At 36.5% G+C, this 23,693-nt stretch overlaps 1 protein-coding gene across 2 annotated transcripts in view; it reads left to right on the top strand.

Annotated features, from left to right (window-relative positions):
• The window catches only part of Dbt (dihydrolipoamide branched chain transacylase E2), a 44,871-nt gene that overhangs the window by 4,689 nt on the left and 16,489 nt on the right, over positions 1–23,693 (top strand). For both annotated transcript variants that reach the window (XM_077791287.1, XM_026379420.2), the window contains exons 2-5: positions 3,961–4,084; positions 8,549–8,624; positions 18,841–19,022; positions 21,947–22,068. In XM_077791287.1, coding sequence (XP_077647413.1) covers positions 3,961–4,084; positions 8,549–8,624; positions 18,841–19,022; positions 21,947–22,068 — 504 coding nt within the window. The remainder of the gene's footprint in view (positions 1–3,960; positions 4,085–8,548; positions 8,625–18,840; positions 19,023–21,946; positions 22,069–23,693) is intronic.

The raw sequence follows: 23,693 nt of genomic DNA, 5'->3' as shown, positions 1-23,693 counted from the left end.
TAGGGACTACTTACTGTGCCCTACTTAGTTTAGAGTTGCATAGTCCAACACAGTGTCTTACTTTGGGTATGTTCAACAGTTGCCTATTGAGGTATTATTTATTTCCTTACTATGCTAATCTGCTAAACCTTTTCATCTCCCTCTGTTTTTGTATTTTAGTTGTAGGTGTGTAATTATTAATAATTACCTTGAGTTAGTAGGTATAAACTGGATTGCCTCAGGCAAGTTGGGACAAATAGTCTCTAGAGAGTGAGATGTACTGAAGCATTGTCGATAGGTGAATTAAAAATTGCCTTCACTGGAGACTGAAATGGAGCAAACTAATTTCCATGCATGTGTGCTGATGTTAAAATGAACCCAACTATTTTTTTTTAAATAGAATGCACTAATAAAAGCATATAAAATAATAAAAAAAGAATTGCCTTAAATATAAAATATATAAAACTGGTAAGGTGTATAAGCATGCCCTTTTATTTTTTTCAGGATAGGGAATACTGTATTGTTTTTGCTTTAAAAACATGTTATTATGAAACATTTCAAACACGTGCCAAAGTGAAAAGGATAATGCAGTGATTTCAGTAAGTTCATCTCTCAGCTTCAACCACTATCAGCCTTGTTCAGTCTCTTTTCCACCAAGTATGTTTAACTCCTCATTTCACAGAGTTTCAGAAAAGTCTCAAGAATAGAACCAGGAACATTCATAAACCCTCTGCCTTGGTCCCTCGATGCTGATGGATTGTTTTCTTCCTCCCTTGTCTTGTTTCTCCTTTTCCCCTCTACCAATCAATCTATTACTCTTTTGCTTTGAAATGATTTAATGTACATTTCCAATGTCACCTCAGCATAATCATCAAGAAATTGATGTTGATGTAGCACTGCTAGCGTCAGTTTTGCCTATTGTGTGAGTCATGAGCTTTATATTAAATTTAAACAAATCTGTTTCAGGATAACATGTTGCACCTAATTGTCACCTCCCTCCAAATTTCTTGAATCTCAGTTGTTCATTGACTTTCAAGGCATATGCTTAATGTACTCGTCTATTCTAGTGGGGGAAAATGTCTTCTCTAGCTTGAAAAATATTTTTTTTCCTCTTTTCTGTGCCTTTTAGTCCATCTATCCAGCAACTTCACAAATACTTTTGGTATTTTTATGGTGCTGGGGATGGAACCCAGGGTCTTTTGCATGCTAGAAAGTGCTCTACCTCAGAGCTACAACCCTAGACTTAGACTTCTTTTCATATTCATTCAGTAGCTATTAATCACATAATGTCTGTGCACTTCTGTTGCATGTTTTTCCCCCACTATTAATCACTTCAGTCAGGAGTCTTGTTTCATGTCTCAGATACTATGATAGTTTCTTGAACCATTCTCTCTAGGCTTTACCTGTTGTGAGCTATTTAATAAACTATTCCTACATTAATTTCCTAATCCTTTTTCTTCAGTAGCCCATGATACATAAGTTCAAACTTTTATCCTGACATTTACAGTCACCAACATTTTGGTCCTTGAGCTATCCTCTGCTTTCTTTTTATGAATTTGATCAAGCTACTCGCTGCCCCAGCAGACATGCTAGGCAAATTGCTGCTGTTTATGCTGTTGCCTCTGCCATAAAATTGCCTTTCTGCTGTTTTATTATCTATACTTATTATGCCACGCCCAACTTAAATCTTCCTTCAAGAAGCCTTCCCACATTAAGCTAATCTGGAAAGGAAAAAAAAATTACATATTTATAAATAAACAACACTTGATTGCCTATAACTTCTTCTTTTTTTTTTTTTAAGAGAGAGAGAGAGAGAATTTTAATATTTATTTTTTAGTTTTCGGTGGACACAACATCTTTGTTTGTATGTGGTGCTGAGGATCAAACCCGGGCCGCACACATGCCAGGCGAGTGCGCTACCGCTTGAGCCACATCCCCAGCCCCTATAACTTCTTATTATAAAAACTTAAGACAGATTCAAGGCCAGCTTCATCAACTTAATGAAACACGGACTCAAAATAAAAATAGAAAGGATTGGTGAAGTAGTGGGTGGTAAACTGTCCCTGAGTTCATTCCCCAGTACCAAAAAAAAAAAAAAAAGAGAGAGAGAGAGAGAGAAAGAGTGCATACATGCTTTTATGGGGGCAGGGAGGTAATTCCAGCAACTTGGGAAGCTGAGGCAGGAGGATCGAAAGTTCAAGACCAACCTCAGCAATTTAGCAAGGCCCCAGGCAACTTAGTGAGATCCTATCTCAAAATAAGAAATAAAAAGGCTGTGGATGTATTCCAGTGGTTGAGCATCCCTGGGTTAAATCCGTGCTAACACACATACACACACACAAATTTAAAGTTATGTTAAAGTAAACATTATATATTAGTGATGCTTTCATATTTATAATTAAGAATCTTATTTATTTTTATGAAAAATACTATAAAATAAAAAATTAGGTTTAATTAAAGAAACAATACATTTAAATTCATAAATGATTTTTTACTTTGATTTCCAAGTTGTTACTGATTTCTGAAAGCAAAGAAAAACAAGTATAATTTTAAATCATTCCTAAAACAAGTATAATTTTAAATCATGCATCTCTTCTTTAAAAAGCTCATCCAAAATCCACCAATCTTTATTATATCTACATTTTTTTCTGTAATGTTAAGGAAAGATAAAGCCTAACTAAAATAATTAAAATCAATAGGTTAAAACTCAGCAGCCACCATGCTTGGCAATATGCCTTTTTCTTATTTCCCATGGAAATAGGACTTCAGCTTTTTTCTGAGTGGAGATTTTGGTATCATAATGAAGTAAAGTTTGCCTCTTGGTCATTGTACTGGTTCCTTAGGTAGGGTGGGTTATAGAACATTATTTCTGGGAGAAGAAACTTTAAGGAGATTTATTAGAAACAACTTTATATTAGGGCTCAGGAAAAAAATAGGAGACAGTCTGCATCCTGCTTTCTCAGGCTGCCCTTGCTAACATGGTAACTTAAGCATGCCTACAAGCTGATGTGTTTCTTTTTTTTTTTCTTTTTTTAGTTAGCTACACATGACATTACAATGATCTTGGCAATTCATACATTTGAATCGGGGTATAATTTCTCATTTTTCTGATTGTACAGATTGCAGAATCACATTGGTCATAGAGTCACCTATATACATACAGCAATCATAATGCCTATTCTATTCTGCTGCCTTTCCTATCCCCCCTTCCACTCCACTCCCCTCCCATCACTTCTCTCTATCCAATCTAATGTGACACACTTTTTTTTTCTTTTTTCCTCACAACATCATACATGTATTCTGTATAACCATGAGGGTCTCCTTCCATCTTCCGTGCAACTCCCCTTCTCCCTCCTTTTCCCTCTGATGTGTTTATATAGAATATATTAGGGTTTTTTTGGTTTTGTTTAGAATATATTGTTAACATTTCTTTAAGGAATTTGGGGAAAATCAGAAATATATGAACAAATCTAATTCTGAGGATATAATATTACTAAACAAAAGAATAACAAAATGTTCTTTTTATACTAGAGTTTTGAGTTCTTTTGATTTCTTGGACAAAAGTACTTAAGAAAATAAGTACTCTTGCCAGGCATGGTGGTACTTGGCTGTAATCTCAATAGCTTAGAAGGCTGAGGCAGAAGGATCGAGAGTTCAAAGCCAGACTCAGCAATTTAGTGAGAGGGCAACTCAGTGAGAACCTGTCTCTAAATAAAATACAAAAAAGAGCTGGGGAATATGGCTTAGTGGTTAAGTAGTGCCCCTAAATTTAATCCCCAGTACCAAAAATAAAAGAAAGAAAGTAACCACTTTTCATAAACTTTATTGTCCCTGTTGCTAATTTTCTGGTTTCTGTCTAGATGTAAATCATAATGATGGTTCTGCTTTTTTAAATAGAATTGAAATTCAGTATATACTTTAAGAGATAAGGCATTAAGATAATTAATAAACACTTTTTTGTTGTTGTTTTCTCATTTGTAGATTTGTGTTCGCTATTTTCAAACATGTAGTAATGTTCATGTTTTGAAGCCAAAATATGTGTGTTTCTTCGGTTATCCTTCATTCAAGTATAGTCATCCACATCAATTGCTGAAAACAACTGCTGGTAAGTATGACCTCAATGTAGCTAATATATAAAATAATGCTAAATACTTCACCAGTATTTTTTTCTTTTTAACTTTTCTTTTTTTAGTAATTGAAGTTTGTTTTTTTTTTTTTTTTTTTTTTTTTTTTTACCATAGTAAAAAAGAATTAAGACCATATTTCTAGCCTGGCTGTCCCCACATCTTTTCATTTTCTTTTTTCTCTCCTCACCCCCATGCTTCCCTTTATGCGCTGTGTCTTTCTAATTTGGGAATTGGTTGGTTGGGACTATTGAGGCTTTATCATCTGACTCATCTAAGTGCAGTAGTTAGCACTGACATTGATTGACCTTCTCAATCAAGCTATCTTCTAATAGAGGCATCTTAATATCTGTGTGTGTGTGTGTGTGTGTGTGTGTGTGTGTCTCGGGAATTGAACCCAGGTCCTTGTGCATGTGAGGCAAGCACTCTATCAACTGAGCTATATCCCCAGCCCCTGTGTCTTTTATACACACTGTAATATTGTTTTTTGGACAAATACTTAATCTGTTGTTCTATGTTATGTCATGGTGTGGTGAAATCTGCATGACATACTCCTAAGTAGAAAGTTACCTAGCTTTTGGCATTTACTTTCCTTTTCCCCAACTTTTTCTACCTTCTGTAAAGACATTGAGGACTTAAATATTAGATTTGGCAAGGGCACAAGAAGTTTTTTGATGTTCTATTGATAACCCTGACAAAGAATTCCTGATATTTTATTATATAATTAAACTTTTTGATAGATAAATTGAGCCTTAGTGTAGTGAAAAATAGGGGAATTCAGACTGGGGTCAGAGCTCAGTGGTAGAGCACTTGCCTGATATGTGTGAAGCACAGGATTTGAGTCTCAGCACCGCATGTAAATAAATAAAGATCCACTAACAACTAAAAAAATTTAAAAATAGGAGAATTCCAGGCAGACCCCACTCTTCCATGCTTTTTATATGTCATCTTACACCATGACATATAAGACATGTAAGACATACAAAGCATGTAAACCTTACCTCCACCACTTTTTTTGTTAAAATATGCATACATATATATTTTTTAATAGTACTAGAGGTTGAACCCAGAAACTCACACATACTAGGCAAACACTCTACTAATGAGCTACTTACCCAGCTGAGATTTCTGTTGTTTTAAGTTGATCTTTTTTCATTACTTCCAGACAAAACAGAGGTCATTCAAGCAGAAATTCCAGCTTCCTACTCCAGCCTCTAAACACTTATCTTGAGCTTTGCATTCCTCAATCCACCAATTCCAGGCTATATCTCCTGGTTTATCATTTACTAACTGTGTAACTTATAATAAGTTATGTAATTTTTCTCAATGTCATCATCTGGAAAATGGGAGTGATCCAAGTATTTAATTCATAGTATTGTTGTGGGAAATCATTTATTCAACAACAGGTACTGCTAATCACCTGCTGTGTGCCAAGGCTGCTCTAGGTGGACATATCAGTAAACTAAACAAAGATTCTTATACTTGGATGGATTAAATACATTTAAAAATGTAAAGAATTTGGTACCTATTTTCTCTTGATACTCATTCTCTCTCTTTTTTCCTTTTGAGATGGGTCTTGTTATATTGAGTAGCTGATCTCAAACTCTTGGTCTCAACTTACACTTCTGCTTTGACTTCTCAAGTGGCCAAGGCTACAGGTGTGTGCCACCACACCCAGCTGCATATTCTTTCTCTTTTACAGGTCCTCTTCCTCTGCTTCACTCTTAAATTTCAGTTTTTCACAGAAACCCATCCTTCTTACACCCCATCTATGCTCATGCCTTCAACTCTCACCTGTATTCATTGAACATTTTAGAATCTGTATCTGTACCTCAGACATATCACCAATTTGCTGGCTGAAGATCTCTATTCCAGGACCCCATATATAACTCAAATTCCCCAAATTCAGTGTTCTACAAATTTCTTATTATTCCTGCATTCCTAACTCAATAAATAGTTAAGTTGGAAACCTGGAATTACCCCGACTCCTTGTTTTGCATCAAATCTCACCCAAGCATACCAATTTTATTTTGACTTTTCTGGTACTTGACTATATCCAGGCATGCTCATCTACCACTGAACTACATCTCCAGCCCTTTTTTTTTTTTTTTTTTTTTTTTTTAATGTGGTGCTGAGGATCAAACCAAGGGCCTCGAACATGCTAGGCAAACACTCTACCACTGAGCTACTACCCCAGCTCTAGCCCTTTTTATTTTTTGAGACAGAATCTTGCTGATTTGCTGAGGCTGGCCTCAAACTTGCAATCTTCCTGCATCAGCCTCCTGGGTTTCTGGAATTACAGGCATGTGCCACCATGCCCATCAAATTTACCAGTTTGACATCTTTCCTGTTTCTTAAATGATTCCCTTTTAGACAGCTTTGAAAAATATATCAGCTCCTGCTTTCTCTGCCTTATTTTGCCTCTGCTATTTTTCTCCCAACCCTACTCACCATGCTCTTGCCAGAGGTGTTTGGTCTGATATTATAAATGGGACTCTGTATCAGTTAATTATTATTGAATAACAAACCACCCTGCAACTTAGTGGCTTAGAGCAACAGTGATTGATTATTCCTCAGGATTCTTTGAGTTGGTTCCTCTGCTGGTTTCACTAATGTGACTGTATTTATCTAGAGGATCAGCAGTCCTAGGGGTGAGATCCAGGAGGGTCACACTCATGTGCCTGACTATTGGGCACCTCATTTTCCCTCCACAAAGTCTCCAGTGATCTACATCAGCTTCCTTGCACAGGGACCTTAGGACATAATTCCAAAAGGGAGAAGGCAGAAGCTGTGAGGACCCATGAGATCTAGTCTCCTGAAATTGCATGATTTCATTTCTGCTACACTACATTAGGCAAAATAAGTCAGAGGCCAACATAGATTTAAGAAGTGGCAAAAAAGACTCTACCTCTTAACATGAGCAATTACAAAGAAGTTATGACTGTATGAATTACTACTGAATCCTAATGACCTTTAAGATAAAGTTTTATTACAACCCCTTAGCAGGGCACACAAAGTGTTTCTGTGTCTGGGCTAATTTCTTGCCATGTACTCCATCTTTAGCTGTATAGGACTGTTTGTTATTTCCTAACCATGCCATGCAGTATCATATTTCTATGCTCTTGCTGTTCCTTACAATATATTGCTTTATAAGAAGTGCCATAGTGTATTTACGCTTCATTTTCTTGAAAGACTGACTTCCAGTTCTTCATTTTAACTCTATAGTAACTATTCTTCTGTTCAAATCTTTGTATACCTTTCTAATTAGTTTCTTGGGGGAAAAAGTCCTAAATATGGAATTATTTATTGATTGAAAGATGTGGATTTATTTTTTAAAGTTTTTGATACTTAATGCCTGTACCTGTTTAAAAGAAGCAGCAGACTGTGAGAGGGCCCCAAATTAGAAAGGAAACAAGAGATACCTCCACATCAAAAGTGTATTTTAAGGCCAGGCATGGTAGTACACACCTATAATCCCAGCAGCTCAGGAGGCTGAGGCATGAGGATTACCACATTCAAAGCCAGCCTCAATAACTTAGTGAGGCACTAAGCAAGTTAGTAAAACTCTGTCCCAAAATAAAAAAAGGGATGGGGGTGTGGCTCAGTGGTTAAGTGTCCTTGGATTCAATCCACAGTGTTAAAAAAGGTGTGTGTGGGGCGGGGCAGGAGTGGGTATTAAGAAAGGGATAGAAAATGTCAAGAGGAAAGAGAAGTCTTAGGGAATAAGGTGATGCAGCAGGATTTGAAAATGTAAGAATTTTCCATGAAGGGCCTGATTTTTAGCCATAAAGACTGAGCATAGTTACATGAAGTCAAAAGAGATCTGAGAGTAGGCCACTAGTGGTTATTGTAGCTGCATAACATAAAACAAGGAGATCCAGCTGAGTCTCTCTTTGTATCTGTTCCATTGTCTATTCATTATTATCGTTTCATAATCTTATTAATTTGGCTAGGCATGGTGGTGCATGTCTGTAATGCCAATGATTATAGGCTGAGGTAGGAGGATTGCAATTTCATAGCCAGCCTCAGCAAATTAATGAAGTCCTAAATAACTTAGCAAGATCCTGTCTTAAATAAAAAAGATTGGGAATATAGTGGTTAAACACTCCTGATTTTATTCCCTATTACAAAACAAAACAAAACAAATTTTTAAAAACTCTCTGATTTGTTAGTAGGACTTCTATAGCCCTGTAAAAGAACATTATTTTGAAATTTGGAAAAATTTGGGTTCTGTGGCAGCGTCAGGATTCTGTGTTATGGGTATCTTAGATTAATCTTAATGATTGTGAATAATGATTCATGCTTTTAAAAATTATAAAATGATGTTTTTCTGTCTGTAAGATGGAATAGTTTCTGCCTCTGAGGATATTTTCTAATTTTAGATGTAAAAGCATTTATGGGTAATAAGTACACATTTAATGAGATTATTTCTTTTTTCTTTAAAGCTCTACATGGACAAGTTGTTCAGTTCAAACTTTCAGATATTGGAGAAGGGATTAGAGAAGTAACTGTTAAAGAATGGTAAGTTAATCTGAAAGAACATTCAAGTAAATGGTAAAACTCATTTGAGTACAAATAAGTAGGAATCAATTTAAACTGAGAAACTTCTTTATATAACCTATAATGCCTTTTTAAAAAATTAATAAGGTAGATGGGCTGGAATTGTGACTCAGTGACAGAGTGCTTGCCTTGCACATGTGAGGCACTGGGTTCAATCCTCAGCACCACATAAAAATGAATAAACAAAATAAAGATACTATGTTCATGTATAATTTGGAAAAATTTTTTTAAAAATTAATAAAGTAGAGTTACTTTGTGTTGACAATATACTGGTGACAGAATTTATCATACATCAAGACATTTTATTTGTTGTGATTAATTAATGATTATTTCCTCTTTGGGGCAGGGTGGGGAGTTTCCAGGGATTGGAAGAGGGGCACTTAACCACTGAGCAATGTCCCCAGGCCTTTTTATTTTGTGTTTCGAGACAGGGTCTCACCAAGTTGATGAGGCTGGCTTTGAATTTGGCAGTTTCCTGTCTCAGACTACTGAGTTGCTGGGATTACAGGTGTGCATCACCACACCGAGCAATTATTCCTTCATTTTGTATGTGTGTGTGGAAGGTATTCCCTGCCTTTTAAAAACTCCTTTTGCTGTCCTTCTCTTACTGTAGTTAAGAAAGAGGAATTTACCTTTTTGAGGGAGGGCACTGGGCACTTTGGCACATCTCCAAACTTTTTTTCTTTATTTTTCTTTTTCCTTTTTTTTTGAAATAAGGAGATTACTATCTTGCTAAGTTGCTTAGGGGGTCGATAAATTACTAAGACTGGCTTTGAACTTGCAATCCTCTTGCCTCAGCCCCCTGAGCCACTAGGATTATAGGTGTGTGCCACTGTGCCCAACTAAGAGGAATTAACTTCTAAATTAATATAAGACCACATGGTCTTCTTTTGGATTTTTTTCTTTTTTTTTGGCAATGCTGGAGATTGAACCCAGGGACTCCCTCATTGTAGGAAGTACTCTACCACTGAGCTACATCCCCAGTCTAGGACTGTAGGTTTATTTGTTTTTTAGTTATACATGGACACAATATCTTTATTTTGTTTATTTATCTTTATGTGGTGCTGAGGATTGAACCCAGTGCCTCATATGTTCTAGGCAAGGGTTCTACCATGAGCTACAACCCCAGCCCAGGACCATATGTTTGTTGGCTTGTTTGTTTTTAAATTTTTTTTTAGCTATAGATGGACATAATATTTTATTTTGTTTATTTTATTTTTATGTGGTGCTAAGGATTGAACCCAGTGCCTCACATGGGCAAGGCAAGCACTCTGCCACTGAGCTACAACCTCAGCCCCCCCATATGTTTTTAAAAGCATTTAATGTGGCCAAGCATGGTGACAAATACTTGTAATTCCAGCTACCTGGGAGGCTGAGGCAGGAGGATCAAGAGTTCAAGGTAGCCTGTGCAACTTAGTGAAAACCTGTCTCAAAATAAAAAATGAAAAGGTTTGGAGATATGGCTCAGTGGTAGAGTACTCCTAGTTTCAATCTGCAGTACACCCAAGTTAAGTGAATAAATAAAAGTATTTATATGTATGAACTTATAATTTCCATCTAAACTATTTTAAAACATCATCTTGTAGTTGACGTTTTCTTAACCATACTGAAAATGACTGTAGTATGAATGCTCAACATTACCTAACACAATTTCTCTATATGTTTAGAAAAGATTAAAATATTTTGCTAAAAGTCTTATTTAAAGAAAAATCCCTTTAAAAAAGGTAAAAAAAAAAAAAAAAAAAAAAAACCTGGGGGCTGGTGTTGTTGCTCAGTGATAGAGTGCTTGCCTAGCATGTGAGGCACCAGGTTTGATTTGCAGCATGGCATATAAATAAATAAAAAATAAAGATCCATCAACAACTAAAAAAACAAACAAACTAGTAAAAAATTGTTGACTATCTTAATCACCCTCTATTCTTTTTCTTTTTTGACCCTCTGGAAAAGAAACACCCAGGAATGTTAGGAGGAGGGTGGTAGGCAGGTGGGGGTAGCTCAGTGATAGAACATGTGCTTAGCATGCATAAGGCCTAGCACCAAACAAAACAAAACACTAAAAAAAAAAATCATACCACCTCTGGGTACTGAACTAAATGTTTTAAAGGTTTTTAGAAATAGCAGTTAGGATGAATAAATAGATTTTTCCCACACTATAGTTTTACACTGTTAAAGAAACTTTTTAAGGATCTGATTCAGCCACCTGAACTTCTTTTCCTGTACTTCTTAGCATTGCTGCTTTGTGACTTAGAACAGAATTATAATAATAGAAACAATTCTTATGGTTATGTCTTTAGTGGTATCATGAGATTGTGAGATGAGCAACAAACTCGAAATGAAAAAAGCCTGACTTTGAAACCCCTTAGCTGTCTTACCTGTGACTCACTTGTTCTGAGTCCCTGTCTGACCATAAAATGAGAGTAACAGTACTGGCTGTGCCTACTCAGAGCAGTCATTGAAAGGAACAAAGGATGCAATGGTTAAAATTATATCCTTTCAAATCTGCAAAGGATTATACACAGGAAGGTTTGGGAGGTGGGTACCAGGAATTGAACTCAGGGGTACTCAACCACTGAGCCACATCCTCAGCCCTATTATGTATTTGACTTAGAGACAGGGTCTCACTGAGCTGCCTAGTGCCTACTTTTGCTGAGGCTGACTTTGAACTTGCAACCCTCCCGCCTCAGCTTCCCGAGCTGCTTGGATTACAGGGGAAGGTTTCTATTTCATCTTCAAATGTAAAGCTTAACTTTTCTGAGTATTGGATTCTTGGTTGGCATCTATTTTCTTTCAGAGCTTGGTAATGTTATTCCAGGACCTCCTAGCATTGAGGGTCTAGGTTGAGAAATTAGCTGAGGTCTGAATTGTTTTCCCTCTATACGTAATCTGATATATTTCTCTTGCAGCCTTTAAAATTCTATCCTTATTTTGTATGTAAGGCATTTCCATTATAAAGTACCTTGGTATGGGTCTGTTGTAATTTTGTACATTTGTGGTCCTCTAAGCCTCTTATATTTATTTTTCCATTTCATTTTTTTTAAGTTTGGAAAATTTTCTGATATTATTTCATTGAAGATTGTGCATTCCTTTGGTTTGTATCTCTAAACCTTCATCTATCCCAATAAATATTGAATTTGATCTTTTCATGTTATCCCATAGTTCTTGGAGGTTCTGTTTATGGTTTCTTAACATCTTCTCTCCATGATCAACTCTATTTTCAAAATTATGTATTTTGTCTTCATTGCCTGAGGTTATATCTTCCAAGTGATCTAGTCTGTTGGTGATTCTTTCTATTGAATTTTTTTTTTTTTTTTGTACCAGAGATTGAACTCAGGGAAAATCAACCATTGAACTACATCCCCAACCCTATTTTGTATTTTATTTAGAGACAAGGTCTCACTGAGTTGCTTAGTGCCTCTCCTTTGCTGAGGCTGTATTTGAACTTGATTCTCCTGGCTCAGCCTCCCAGACTGCTGGGATTACAGGTGTGTGCCACCAGTGCCTGGCTCTATTTAATTTTTAATTTGGTTTATTGTTTACTTCATTTCAAGGATTTCTGCTTGTTCCCCACCCCCCACCCCCAGAATATGCCTCTTTGTTGAAGTGATCTTTCACTTCCTATGTTTTCTCTCTGATTTCATTTTTTATACTGTCCTTTACTTCACAGATCAGTTTAACTATGTACATTCTAAACTCCTTCTCTGACATTTCTTCCACACAGTGGTGTCAGTGGATTTTGTATTGGAGAATCTTGATTTGTTTGGGGCAATCTGTCCCCTTGCTTTTTCATGTTGTTTGTGTGTCTGCCCATCTAACAGAATGAATCTGAGTCAGTAGTTTCTACCCTATGTACTTATTGTGTCCCTGAAGGTTTCCAGTACCTTACTGTTTAGGGGGAGACAAATAATAAAAACAACCAATGCAAGCAATATACAGTATTAAACCAAATAGTTCCTACTGTGACATCTACAATGTTAATTATCACAATATTTATTGTGATTTCTGTTTAGAACTGATATGATCAGTTATTGCCAACAATGAAAATAGCAAGTTTGCAAAAGGGTTTATAATTTCAAATGGTGGCTAGGGAGAGAACAGAAATGATATAGAATGTGATGATTCTAAGGGAGGAGAAGACAAGAAGTAAAAAAATTAAAAGACAAAGAACAATAGAGATTGACTGTTAACAGAAGAAAAGAGAATCAAGAGGAACAGGTAGGAGAACGAAATATATATATATATATAAAAGTAAAAAATTTAAAAAAATTAAAAATAAAACTAAAATAATACAAAACTAAAATACTAATCAAACATCCTAGTTCACAAAAAAACTAATCCATGAAAAATAACTGGCTTCAAAAATGCTAGAAATGAGAAAAAAGACAAATATGAATACATATAAGAATCCATGTACCATTAAGGTCACAATTAAACAGAGAAAAAGATCATGATAAAAAGTCAAAAATTCTTTTCGTTGAAGTTCATAATATTCTCAGTTTCTCTCTTCAGCAGTTTTCAGTGAGGTCCTCTGGAGCCTGATGCTCCACCCTCTGAATTGCCAGAGAGAGAGAGAAGTAATCCTGTAGTCTGAATTCCTATAGGCAATAGTGTGACAAGAAAGTTTAACCCAAGGCTTTCTCAGAGGTGTTTGCATTTCAAAGTTAGGTCCTTGAAAAAACTCTTTCCCAGGCACTGATTTTTATAGAGAGCATCCTTGGGGGTTATTTTTGTAAAACCTGGCCTGAGTTGGGAGCCTAGAAGAGTAGGAAAAAAAACCTCTGTTATATGGACTTCTCTAGCTTGTGAACCTCTGAGCCCCTCCCGCTACACACTGGGTATAAAGTTCTAAAACTTTCTGAACTCCGCATTCAGGGGGATTGATTAATTGTAGCGAAAGTTTTCCCCTCTGAACCTGGCTGCAGCCAATCAACCTGCTTCTGCTGATTCCTCCATACCAGCCTCTGTCCACCCCCAGCCTCTTACAACATGCTCACGGAGGACCTCTCTGGCTTGTGCTTCTAGCCAGGCTGTGGCAATGGCTGTGCCACTGGGGATTTCTTCCTTATTTTATCATATCCAACCTCCTGAGTCCTCATTCTGCTTTGAACCTATAATTTTAAATTCCAGTAAAGTCCCCCCACTTTGTTTGTTCACCCACCTTGCTGAGAAGCTGCCTCTGTGCTTTCTTGGTTTCACTCCATGGAGCAGCCAGGAAAGCAACTTCCTCTATTCCACCATCTTGAAAAGGCCCCTCTCCATTTACATTTTGATACTTTATTTTCAGAACCAGGACTACTCTTTCTAGATGAAAAAAAAAATTTTTTTTATTTCTAAATTTCTATCACTTATTATTTCTTTAAATTCATATGTTTAGTATAGAGTTCAAGGCTCTTGGAAAAGGAAGTCATTTAATTCCTAATGAAAATGTAATAGTTCTTTAAATGAGAAATTATTTGATTTGTTTTTAAGAAATTCTTAAAGAAATATTAAGAGCTTTCTTGAATTGGATAATTCCTTATACATGTATGTGGTTTTTCTTATGTTGTTTTCAACATACTCTGTTTTAGTAGTTTGATTATGATGTATCTAGGTGTAGCTGTCCTTGAACTTATTCTTCTTGGAGTTTGTTAAGCTTTTTACATGTGTACATTAATGTTTTTCTTCAAATCTGGGATATTTTTGGCTGCTATTTCTAAAAATGTTTATTCCGCCCCTTTGTCTCTTTTCTCCTGAAATGCCAATGTATATGTTAACATACTTGATGATTGTGTCTCATAAGTCTCTGAGGTTTTGTTCATTTTTCTTCCTTCTTTTTTCTTTTCATTCCTCAGATGGAAATTTTCATTTGACCTTTCTTCAAATTAGCCAGTTTTTTCTTCTGCTGACAAGAATCTATTGTTGAGCCCTACTGGTGAAGTTTCATTTTATTCATTGTAATCTTCAACTCCAGAATTTGGTGTGTTTTTTTCATGTATATATTTCAATCACATTATTGATATTCTCTACTTGGTGAGAAATCATTTTCTCATTCTTCCGTCTAATTTTTTAGACATGATTTCTTTTAGTTCTTTGAATATATTTTTAATGATTGATTTAACTTTTATTTGATGATTTAAAGTCTTGCCCTGTAAGTCCAATATCTGCTTCCTCAAGGATGATTTCTATTGACCACATTTTTTGTTTTCCTGTGTATAGGGCCATACTTTTTTGTTTCTTTGCATGTCTCATAATTTTTTGATTGAAAACTGGATATTTTAGATACAGTATTGTGGCAGATCCCACCTCCCCAGACTTTTGCTTTAGTGGGATGGGGCAGGGCTGGGAGACTGCTCTCTGCTTAGTGACTTTCCTAGACTGATTTTATAAAGTCTGTATTCCCTTTCATGTGTGGCCACTGAAATCTGTACTCAGTTAACTTGGTGGATTACTAATCATTAGAAAGTGACTTGCTTAAGTATCTAGAAGCAGTAAGTCTTCATCCCTTTGCCAAGGAGTTCTTTATGCAGGTTGTACTTGCTTGGCCTGTAGCATTTTACAACATTTTCTTAGCCTTTATTTCTTGCTTGCACAGGGCCTCATGGTCAACCTGAGGTGTTCTCTCTGGTCTGTTAATCATGCACACTGCCCTACACATTTCATGGCTCCAGATCCCTTTGAATATGTCAGAGCTTTACAAAGCCTCCTTTGGACATCTCATTCCCCAGGTCGACTTCCTTGTGAGATTTCTGGCCAATCTTTGGTCCCAGTTTCTATCATTCCGTTAACCTGCTGAGATTTTAAACAACCTTTGCTGATGGTTTTCAGCAAACACTCTGAGGATAGACTTTTTTTCTCAGCAAAGGGAACTCTTGAATTGTGTGAGTGCAACATTTTCAGTTAGCTGCCAGACAAGTCAAATAGTGACAGTGTTTTGGAGGTATGATTTTTTATGGAGCTCCAAACCTCGTCTGTGAAGTTGCTGATTTTTAAGGCTACCAATGATATAGGGAAAGGAGGATAAGAATAGGGCAAGTTTGAATGCCATAGAACTCACTATTTTTAATGAGAATCAGTCATTTTTCTTAAATAAGTATTTCTCAGCTTTTGTAAGCTTTTTTTTAATTACCAAAATTTTAAAAAGTTAATTTTTAAAGATGAAAGATTTTTGTCAGTGTACTTGTTGTTTACTTGGAGGAACAGATTTTTGGAGGTTGTTACTCTGCCATTCTGGAAATAAAAATTATCTGTATGTGCTTTTTTCCAGTTTATTTATTTATTTAATAATAAAATAATGAAAATAATAGTAGTTAATTGTTGATGAACACAGTATCTTTTTATTTGTTTATTTTTATGTGGTGCTGAGGATTGAACCTAAGGCCTCACACATATGAGGCAAGTGCTTTACCACTGAGCTACAACCCCAGGCCCTATATGTGCTTTTAAAATTAGTGTTTATGTCATGATTGATGTTTTAGCAAAGGACTGAAAACTGATTAAGACACAAAGGCAGGCATTAAGAATGGATTAATTATTATTTTGAAGAATTGATGGTAGCCAGAAATGAGCCAGACACATCAAGAGTAGTATTAGAATATACATGTAGCATTTCAGGCTGGGACCCATTCTCCTTGTTCTGCTTGCTAAGAACATGTAATGAACATTGTAAAGCATATGAAAAATGAAAAATAGACTGGTGTACAAGGACAAGCTAAAATAGTTGTAGAAAGGAAAACTGAGAAAAGTCATACCTGAAATGCAAAAACTAAGCCAGGCATGGTTGAGCTAGAGAATCATGAGTTGGAGCCCAGCATGGGCAACATAGTGAGACATTTTTGTTTCTGGCGCGGATACCTGGGATTGAACTCAGTGTCAGTCAACCACTGAGCCACATCCCCAGCCTAGTTTATATTTTATTTGAAGACAGGGGCTTACTGAATTGCTTAGCTCCTAGCTTTTGCTGAGGCTGGCTTTGAACTTGCCATCCTCCTGCCTCAGCTTCCTGAGCCGCTGGGATTACAGGCGTGTGACACTGTGCCCAGCCATAGTGAGCCTCCTGTCTCAAAAATTAATTAATTGCCATTTGACCTAGCTGTCCCACTCCTGGGTTTTTACCTAAAGGACTTACAATCATCATACTACAGTAATGCAGCTATGTCTATGTTTATAGCAGCTCAATTCACAATAGCTAAAATATGGAACCAACCTAGGTGTCCTTTAACAGATGAATGGATAAAGAAAATGTGGCATATATATTTCAATAGAATATTTGTCGGAGTCCAGCTCCAACAGGGGGTCTCAGGAGACGAACGGATGGTGAGGAGTCAGCGAAAGGGGGGTGGAGAAACAACACAGACACCAAAGTGAAGGTGCTGAATCTCAATCTTTACTTGTGAAGTTGACCATATATACTTTTCATTTTGGCAGGCTCACAGTACTTTGTGGTTACAAAACAGGAATTTTATTCAAAGAAACAAAATATTACCTAGCTACAATTAGATAAGAAGAATGTCTCTTGGCTTAGGCATAAGCAAGCATTTGTATTTTCAGTTCGCATTTTGCTTTGAGCTGTTTCTGCTTAGTTTTAATAATAGTTAGAAATGTCCCAAACTATTGGCCTATACCTTGACTATTCTTTCTTGACTTACTGACTGGAACTGGTGCCATGGTTACGGCAAGTGGTTAACTTGTTATTAATTTTAATCAAACAAGAGTAAGAACACAAACTATTGTGCACAGGAACAAGAACAAGTTGGCCAGTACTAAGCACTAATCTGTCTTCTTAACATTAATTCTTCTCTAGATTTTAATTTAATTTCTCAAAAACTTCCTTGACAGGAATACAGGGAGTTTTTCATTAGACATTAACAATTTATGTTCCACAGCTGAATCATTGCATTTAGAGCAAACAGATCTATTCTTTAGAAGTAGTTGCATTAATTGGGAAAGTCATGTTTTTTCCTTCATACTTAATGGTCATATGAGAAATCGCAACTATACTTATTAAAGGAATACAAAAACAAACCAGCCCATTCCCAGAAACATACTGCGCTCCTCCAGAGGATGGACACCTTGGGCCATCCACCTCAGTAGGGCCTTGCCATTGCCTGAGTCAGGGGAGGGGCACAGCAAATATTATTCAGCTTTAAAGAAGAATGAAGTTATGGCATTTGCCAGTAAATGGATGGAGTTTGAGAGTATCATGCTAAGTAAAATAAGCCAATCCCCCTCAAAACCAAAGACTGAATGTTTTCTGTAATATGCGGATGCTAATTCACAATAAGGGGGGCGGGGCACTAGAGAAGAATAGTGTTACCATAGATTAGGTAGAGGGCAGTGAAGGGAGGGGAGGGAAGGGGATGTGGAGATTCAAAGGATAGGAGAACGAAACAGACATTATTACTTTATGTATATATGTGACTGCATGACCAATGTGATTCTACAACATGTACCCTCAGAAAAATAAGAAATTATATCCCATCTATGTATGATATATCAAAGTGCATAAATGCATTCTACTGTCATGTATAACTAATTAAAACAAATTAAAAAATTAAAAAATAATTAATTGACTAGTTATTTCACAAAACTAATTGAAGACAATTTGTTTACTTAGTTCTAGAAATAATAAGCATTCCTTAAAGTTTTAAAAAGACTAACAAGTTTAGTATCCATTATCCTAAATGCTTGAGACCAAAATTAATTCAGACTTTTGAGTTTTTTATGTATTAGAATATTTGTATAGACTTTACACCCTTGATCTGAAAGTCCAAAATCCAAAAGGATCCAAAATTTGAAAATTTTTAAGCAACATGTCAACTCTTACAATATTTCAGGTTTTAGATTTTTAAGATTAGAATGCTTATAACATAGTAAAGAGAAAATTTCACTTTAAAAATACATTTTTAAACTTTTTTTCCCAAGAACTGGGTCAGGTAGAAAATCTGGAAGTTTAATTATACTATGGATTTATGGGTTATAGATCCATAAGTGGTTAAATATTAGAAACTAATATTTCTTGGAGGTATATCCAAGAGACTCTGGAAGCTAGCATCATCTTCTCTGAAACATTCCTTGGTGCACTGTCTGGGAATAACTGCTAGGCCAAATGGATACTGATGCAGTGTGGCATGGCATTTAATTGTTAGGATGATCTCTAATTAGGATTGTCCATGTAAAAGTATCTCATGTCTTTTTCTTTTAGGTTTGTTAAAGAAGGAGATACAGTGTCTCAGTTTGATAGCATCTGTGAAGTTCAAAGTGATAAAGCTTCTGTTACTATTACTAGTCGTTATGATGGAGTCATTAAAAAACTCTATTATAATCTAGATGATATTGCCTATGTGGGGAAGCCATTAGTGGACATAGAAACAGAAGCTTTAAAAGGTACTGTAACTATGTTCATCTCTTTTACCAAATTGATTACTGCTGTCTTTTTGTCATTGGAACAACTTATAGTTTTACCAACTTACAGGATCTGGGTTGGGTGTTTGAGAGACAAAATTAAGAAAATAGAAAAGGTTCTTAGTGATGCATGATTTTCTTTTGATATCATGAATAGTAAAATTTCATTTATTAGCCTGCCTTCTGAAAATCTTAGTGTTCAAAAAACAGAAAAACTCTCAAGAATTAAAGATTCAAGTCCTAAACACTAGTCACTAAGAACAAAAATTGGAGTATACAAAGATTAACATAATGGGATAGCTTGTATTAGTTTTCATTATGATAACAAAATACCTGATATGGGCAGTTTTTAAAGGAAAGGAAGTTTACTTAAAGTTTTATAGGGTTAAAGTCCAAGATTGGGCATCCCCATTGGTTTAGCCTCTGGTGAGGGTCACAGATGGCAGCCCATCACAACAGAGTGTGTCTAGGAGCGAATTGGCATATTTCAAACCATGAGCAGAGAGAACTCAAAGATTGCACAGGAACTACCCTCCAAGATCATGCCCCCAATGACCGGAGTGCCCACCTCTTTTTTTGTGTATGGTGCTTGGGTTTAAACCTAGGGCTTCACAAATGCTAAGGAGGTACTCTACTACTGTGCTTCATCCACAGCCTCTTAAACCTCTTAAAGTTTCTACAGTATCTCATAATACTGCCAGCTTCCTATTACAGACTCTTGGGGGAGACTTAAAGCACACCCCAACAATAGTAGCACTCATATGTACAAGCATTCTTTTAAAACCCAGACTTCTTTAGAAGAGAGAAAACAAAAAAGAAGTAAAACCAGAGTGAAAGTAAAGAGCTCAGCATTCCATAGCATCAGCACCTGTGGAACTTATAAGCAGGGAATATTATTCCAAAAGGTAATTCATTAAAATAATGTTATAGTGGAAAACTGAAACAATAGGTAGTCCCACTGGTAGGTAACTCCCTACCTCAGAAGATTCCCGCCCACCTCCCAAGCGGTGGTGGGAATGGGGTTCCCCTCGGTGGAATGGGCTGGCTGAGAAAGAAAAGCTGGTGTAGAACTTGTGTCTCAAGCAATCCTCCTGCCTCAGCCTTTTAAGTAGCAGTGATTATAGGTGTGCACCACCACACCTGGCTGGAAATAGAGCGGCAAAAACCCCACAGAACACAGAAAGTGGGGACAGGAGGGGCAAGCTGACAGACGATCCACCTTCTGACAAAATGGAGCCCATGCCTGCTTCATTTATATTTGGAGACATCAAAGAGATTCTATAGAATGTTTTTTTCCAAAAAAGGTTAAATGTGGGTTGTTCAGTTCCTAACAGGTTATGTCCATCTTCAGCATTACTATGAGGAACCTTTCTAGCAGAGCAGAGGGGAAGATCACATGCATTGGGTGATCTGTCGTCCCCCAAGAGCCATGGGAAGTTCCCGATGCCAGGCCTGTCCCTTCCTGGCTTTCATGCCAAGAGAAGGTCCTCTTGTATTTCACGGATGGTTTCCTGCAGAAGGTCACAAAACAAAAGTTATATCATCTATGAAATAGTCTCCCCCCCTTTTTTTGAGATGGGGTCTTGCTTTGTTGCTCAAGCTGGTATAGAACTTGTGTCTCAAGCAATCCTCCTGCCTCAGTCTTCCAAGTAGCTGTGATTATAGGTGTGCACCACCATACCTGGCTGAAAATCACTTTGATATCAGAGCCTGGGGAGTAATAAGTTCTGTGGTGGGATTCCTAAGCCAGCATTCCATCAGCAAGTGCTAAGATAAAGATATTTTAGTAGTATAGTTCAAAAGTCTGGGAGCAATATCCAAGTTATAGTGTAGCCTATATAATCATCATCATCATCACCTTTTTCAGAATCATTTTGCAATTTGTAAAATATTTTGCTCCTACTATTTTGTTTTATCATTTCATGTGAGGCAGCCCAGGATAAAGAAATGAACCCAATTTACTGGACATCGTGGCACATGCCTATAATCCCAGTGACTTGGGAAACTGAGGCAGGATGATTATAAGTTTGAGGCCAGCCTCAACCATTTAGCAAGACCTTCAGCAACCTTCAAGCAAGACCCTATCCCAAGACCCTGACTCAAATGAAAAAAAAATTTTTTTAAGGGAAAAGGGATGTAATATTCAATGGTAAAGTATCCCAGAATCAATCCCAAGTACAAAAAAGAGATGAAATCTAAATATTAGAATGCAATGCTAAAACCACTAAAATTTCATCAACCCAACAAAGTGATGAAATTATTTCAGATTAGTTTCAATGCCATTCTTAGTCTCTTCTACATTGGTAAAATTGAGAAATCTTCCCTGTTTATTGAGAAACCTCTCAATCTCTTCCCTGAGATTAATCTTCTTAGCATTTTTGTGATAATCAAAGAATAAAATATGTGTAAAAACACTATGGAAATTATTTGAAGTGCTGTGTAGTAAGGCCCTATTTTATTAATTAGAGCTTTACTCTAACAACTACATGACTATTACAATAATATGAGTTACTTCTCATATATACCCATGTTATTCTAAAAGGCAGTATTATAGTATTATATTATCACAAAATATTTTCCAGGAAGGTGAATAGCAGTGAATTACTAGATGTTTTGAAAAAATATAGAATAACTCTGTTATATGATACATTTGGATATTTATACATTTCCCTTATTTCAGCAAATATGTATCATCCAAGTTAGTATTGGAGTTCCTGTAATTATAACTTAAACAATACCAGGTATTGGTACCTACCTCCCATTCTATGCCTACCATTGATGTAGTTGCATGTTTTCCCACTCTAAAGTAGCCCAACTATAACCACTATTATGCATTTTGACTATGAACTTGGAGTTTTAGATATTAGAGGCCACTAAGCTTTGTAAAAAAATTTTCTTGTTTCCAGATTCAGAAGAAGATGTTGTTGAAACTCCTGCTGTGTCCCACGATGAACACATACACCAGGAGATAAAGGGCCAGAAAACACTGGCAACCCCTGCAGTTCGCCGCCTGGCAATGGAAAACAATGTGAGTTCTCTTAATATCTAAGTCTGAAACTGCACAAATGTATACATTTGTATCTCTGAAAAAGTTGCCAACTATGCAGGATGAAATGGCTTATGTTAGGATTAACAAAAGATGAAAATGGCAGGGTGTGGTGGTGAATACCTGTAATCTCAGCTGCTTGGGAGGCAAAGGCAGGAGGATTATGTGTTCAAGGCCAGCTTTAGCAACTTAGTGAGGACCTAAGCAACTTAGTGAGATCCTGTCTCAAAATAAAAATAAAATATAAAAAGGTGTGTGTGGCTCAGTGGTTAAGAGCCCCTGGGTTAAGTCCCTAATACCAAAAAAAAAAAAAAAAAGATGTCTGTTATTAAAAAGTGATAGGGGGCTGGGATTGTGGTTCAGCAGTACGGCGCTCGCCTTGCACGCATGAGGCCCTGGGTTCAATCCTCAGCACCACAAAAAAAATAAATAAGTGAAATAAAGGTATTGTGTCCAACTATAACTAAAAAATAAATATTAAAAAAAAAACTGGTAGTGGCTGGGGTTGTGGCTCAGTGGTAGAGCGCTTGCCTCACATATGTAAGACACTGGATTCAATTCTCAGCACCACATATAAATAAATGCATAAAAAAATAAAGGTCCATCCACAGCTAAAATAAAATATATTAAAAAAAGTCTTAGTTGGGGCTGGGATTGTGGCTCAGCAGTAGAGTGCTTGCCTAGCATGTGCAAGGCCCTGGTTTGATCCTCAGCACCACATTAAAAAATAAATAAATAAATGTATTGTGTCCAACTACAACTAAAAAATAAATATTAAAAAAAATAAAATAAAAAAGTCTTAGTGGCAAAACAGCACTTGAGAAAGGTAAGAAGGGATTATGAATTTATTACTTAACATTGAGCAGTGTGTTTTTATTCTTTCTTATAGCCTAATAACAGAGCATTTATACATAACAGTATCTTATGTCAGGTGACCTAGAAATACAACTTGAAGTAGGAATTTGGATGTCTGTGATTCATGTATTAAAAGAATAAAAATCTATGAAGGGAATGAGAGAAGCAGGATGGGAAAGGGAAAAGGAGAAATGGGACGTAGTAGCAAGGATAGGCTCTGATCCAAGAAAGATTGGGAGAACCACAGAATTGTACTGCTTAGAGGGAAGAAGGCAAACCATTTGTATTCCCTTTGCCAATCTGTATTGCCTGAGATGATCAACTTAAAAAGTGGAAAGGTTATTTGGTCTCAGTTTCAGAGTTTCCAGGCCATGACCAATTGGCCCCAGTTTTTTGGGCCTGTTGCAGCATAGTATGTCATGGTAGGTGTGCAGTAGGGGAAATCCATTCACCTCATGGCTGTGAATTGAAAGAAAGAAACCAAGCTCCACAGTCCCCCCTTAGGCACATCTCCAACAATTGGAAGACCTCCCACTAAGCCCCACTTCAAAGTTTCCACCATCTTCCAAAACCGAGGACCACATCTTTTAAGACATGGGCCTTGGGGGGACATTCCAGATCCAAACTATTGCACAGTTAGTGAGCAAATGGAGAGTATAATGAAGCCCATAAGTATTTATATATCATCTCATTTAACCATGTGAGATAAAGAGCTGTTCTCAGACTTGTAGATATAAAGTAACTAGTCTAAA

Source organism: Urocitellus parryii, chromosome 11 (genome assembly GCF_045843805.1).
Source record: "Urocitellus parryii isolate mUroPar1 chromosome 11, mUroPar1.hap1, whole genome shotgun sequence".
NCBI classification, from domain to species: domain Eukaryota; kingdom Metazoa; phylum Chordata; class Mammalia; order Rodentia; family Sciuridae; genus Urocitellus; species Urocitellus parryii.
Note: the sequence above shows the minus strand (reverse complement) of the source record. Positions and strands in the feature narration are given on the sequence as shown.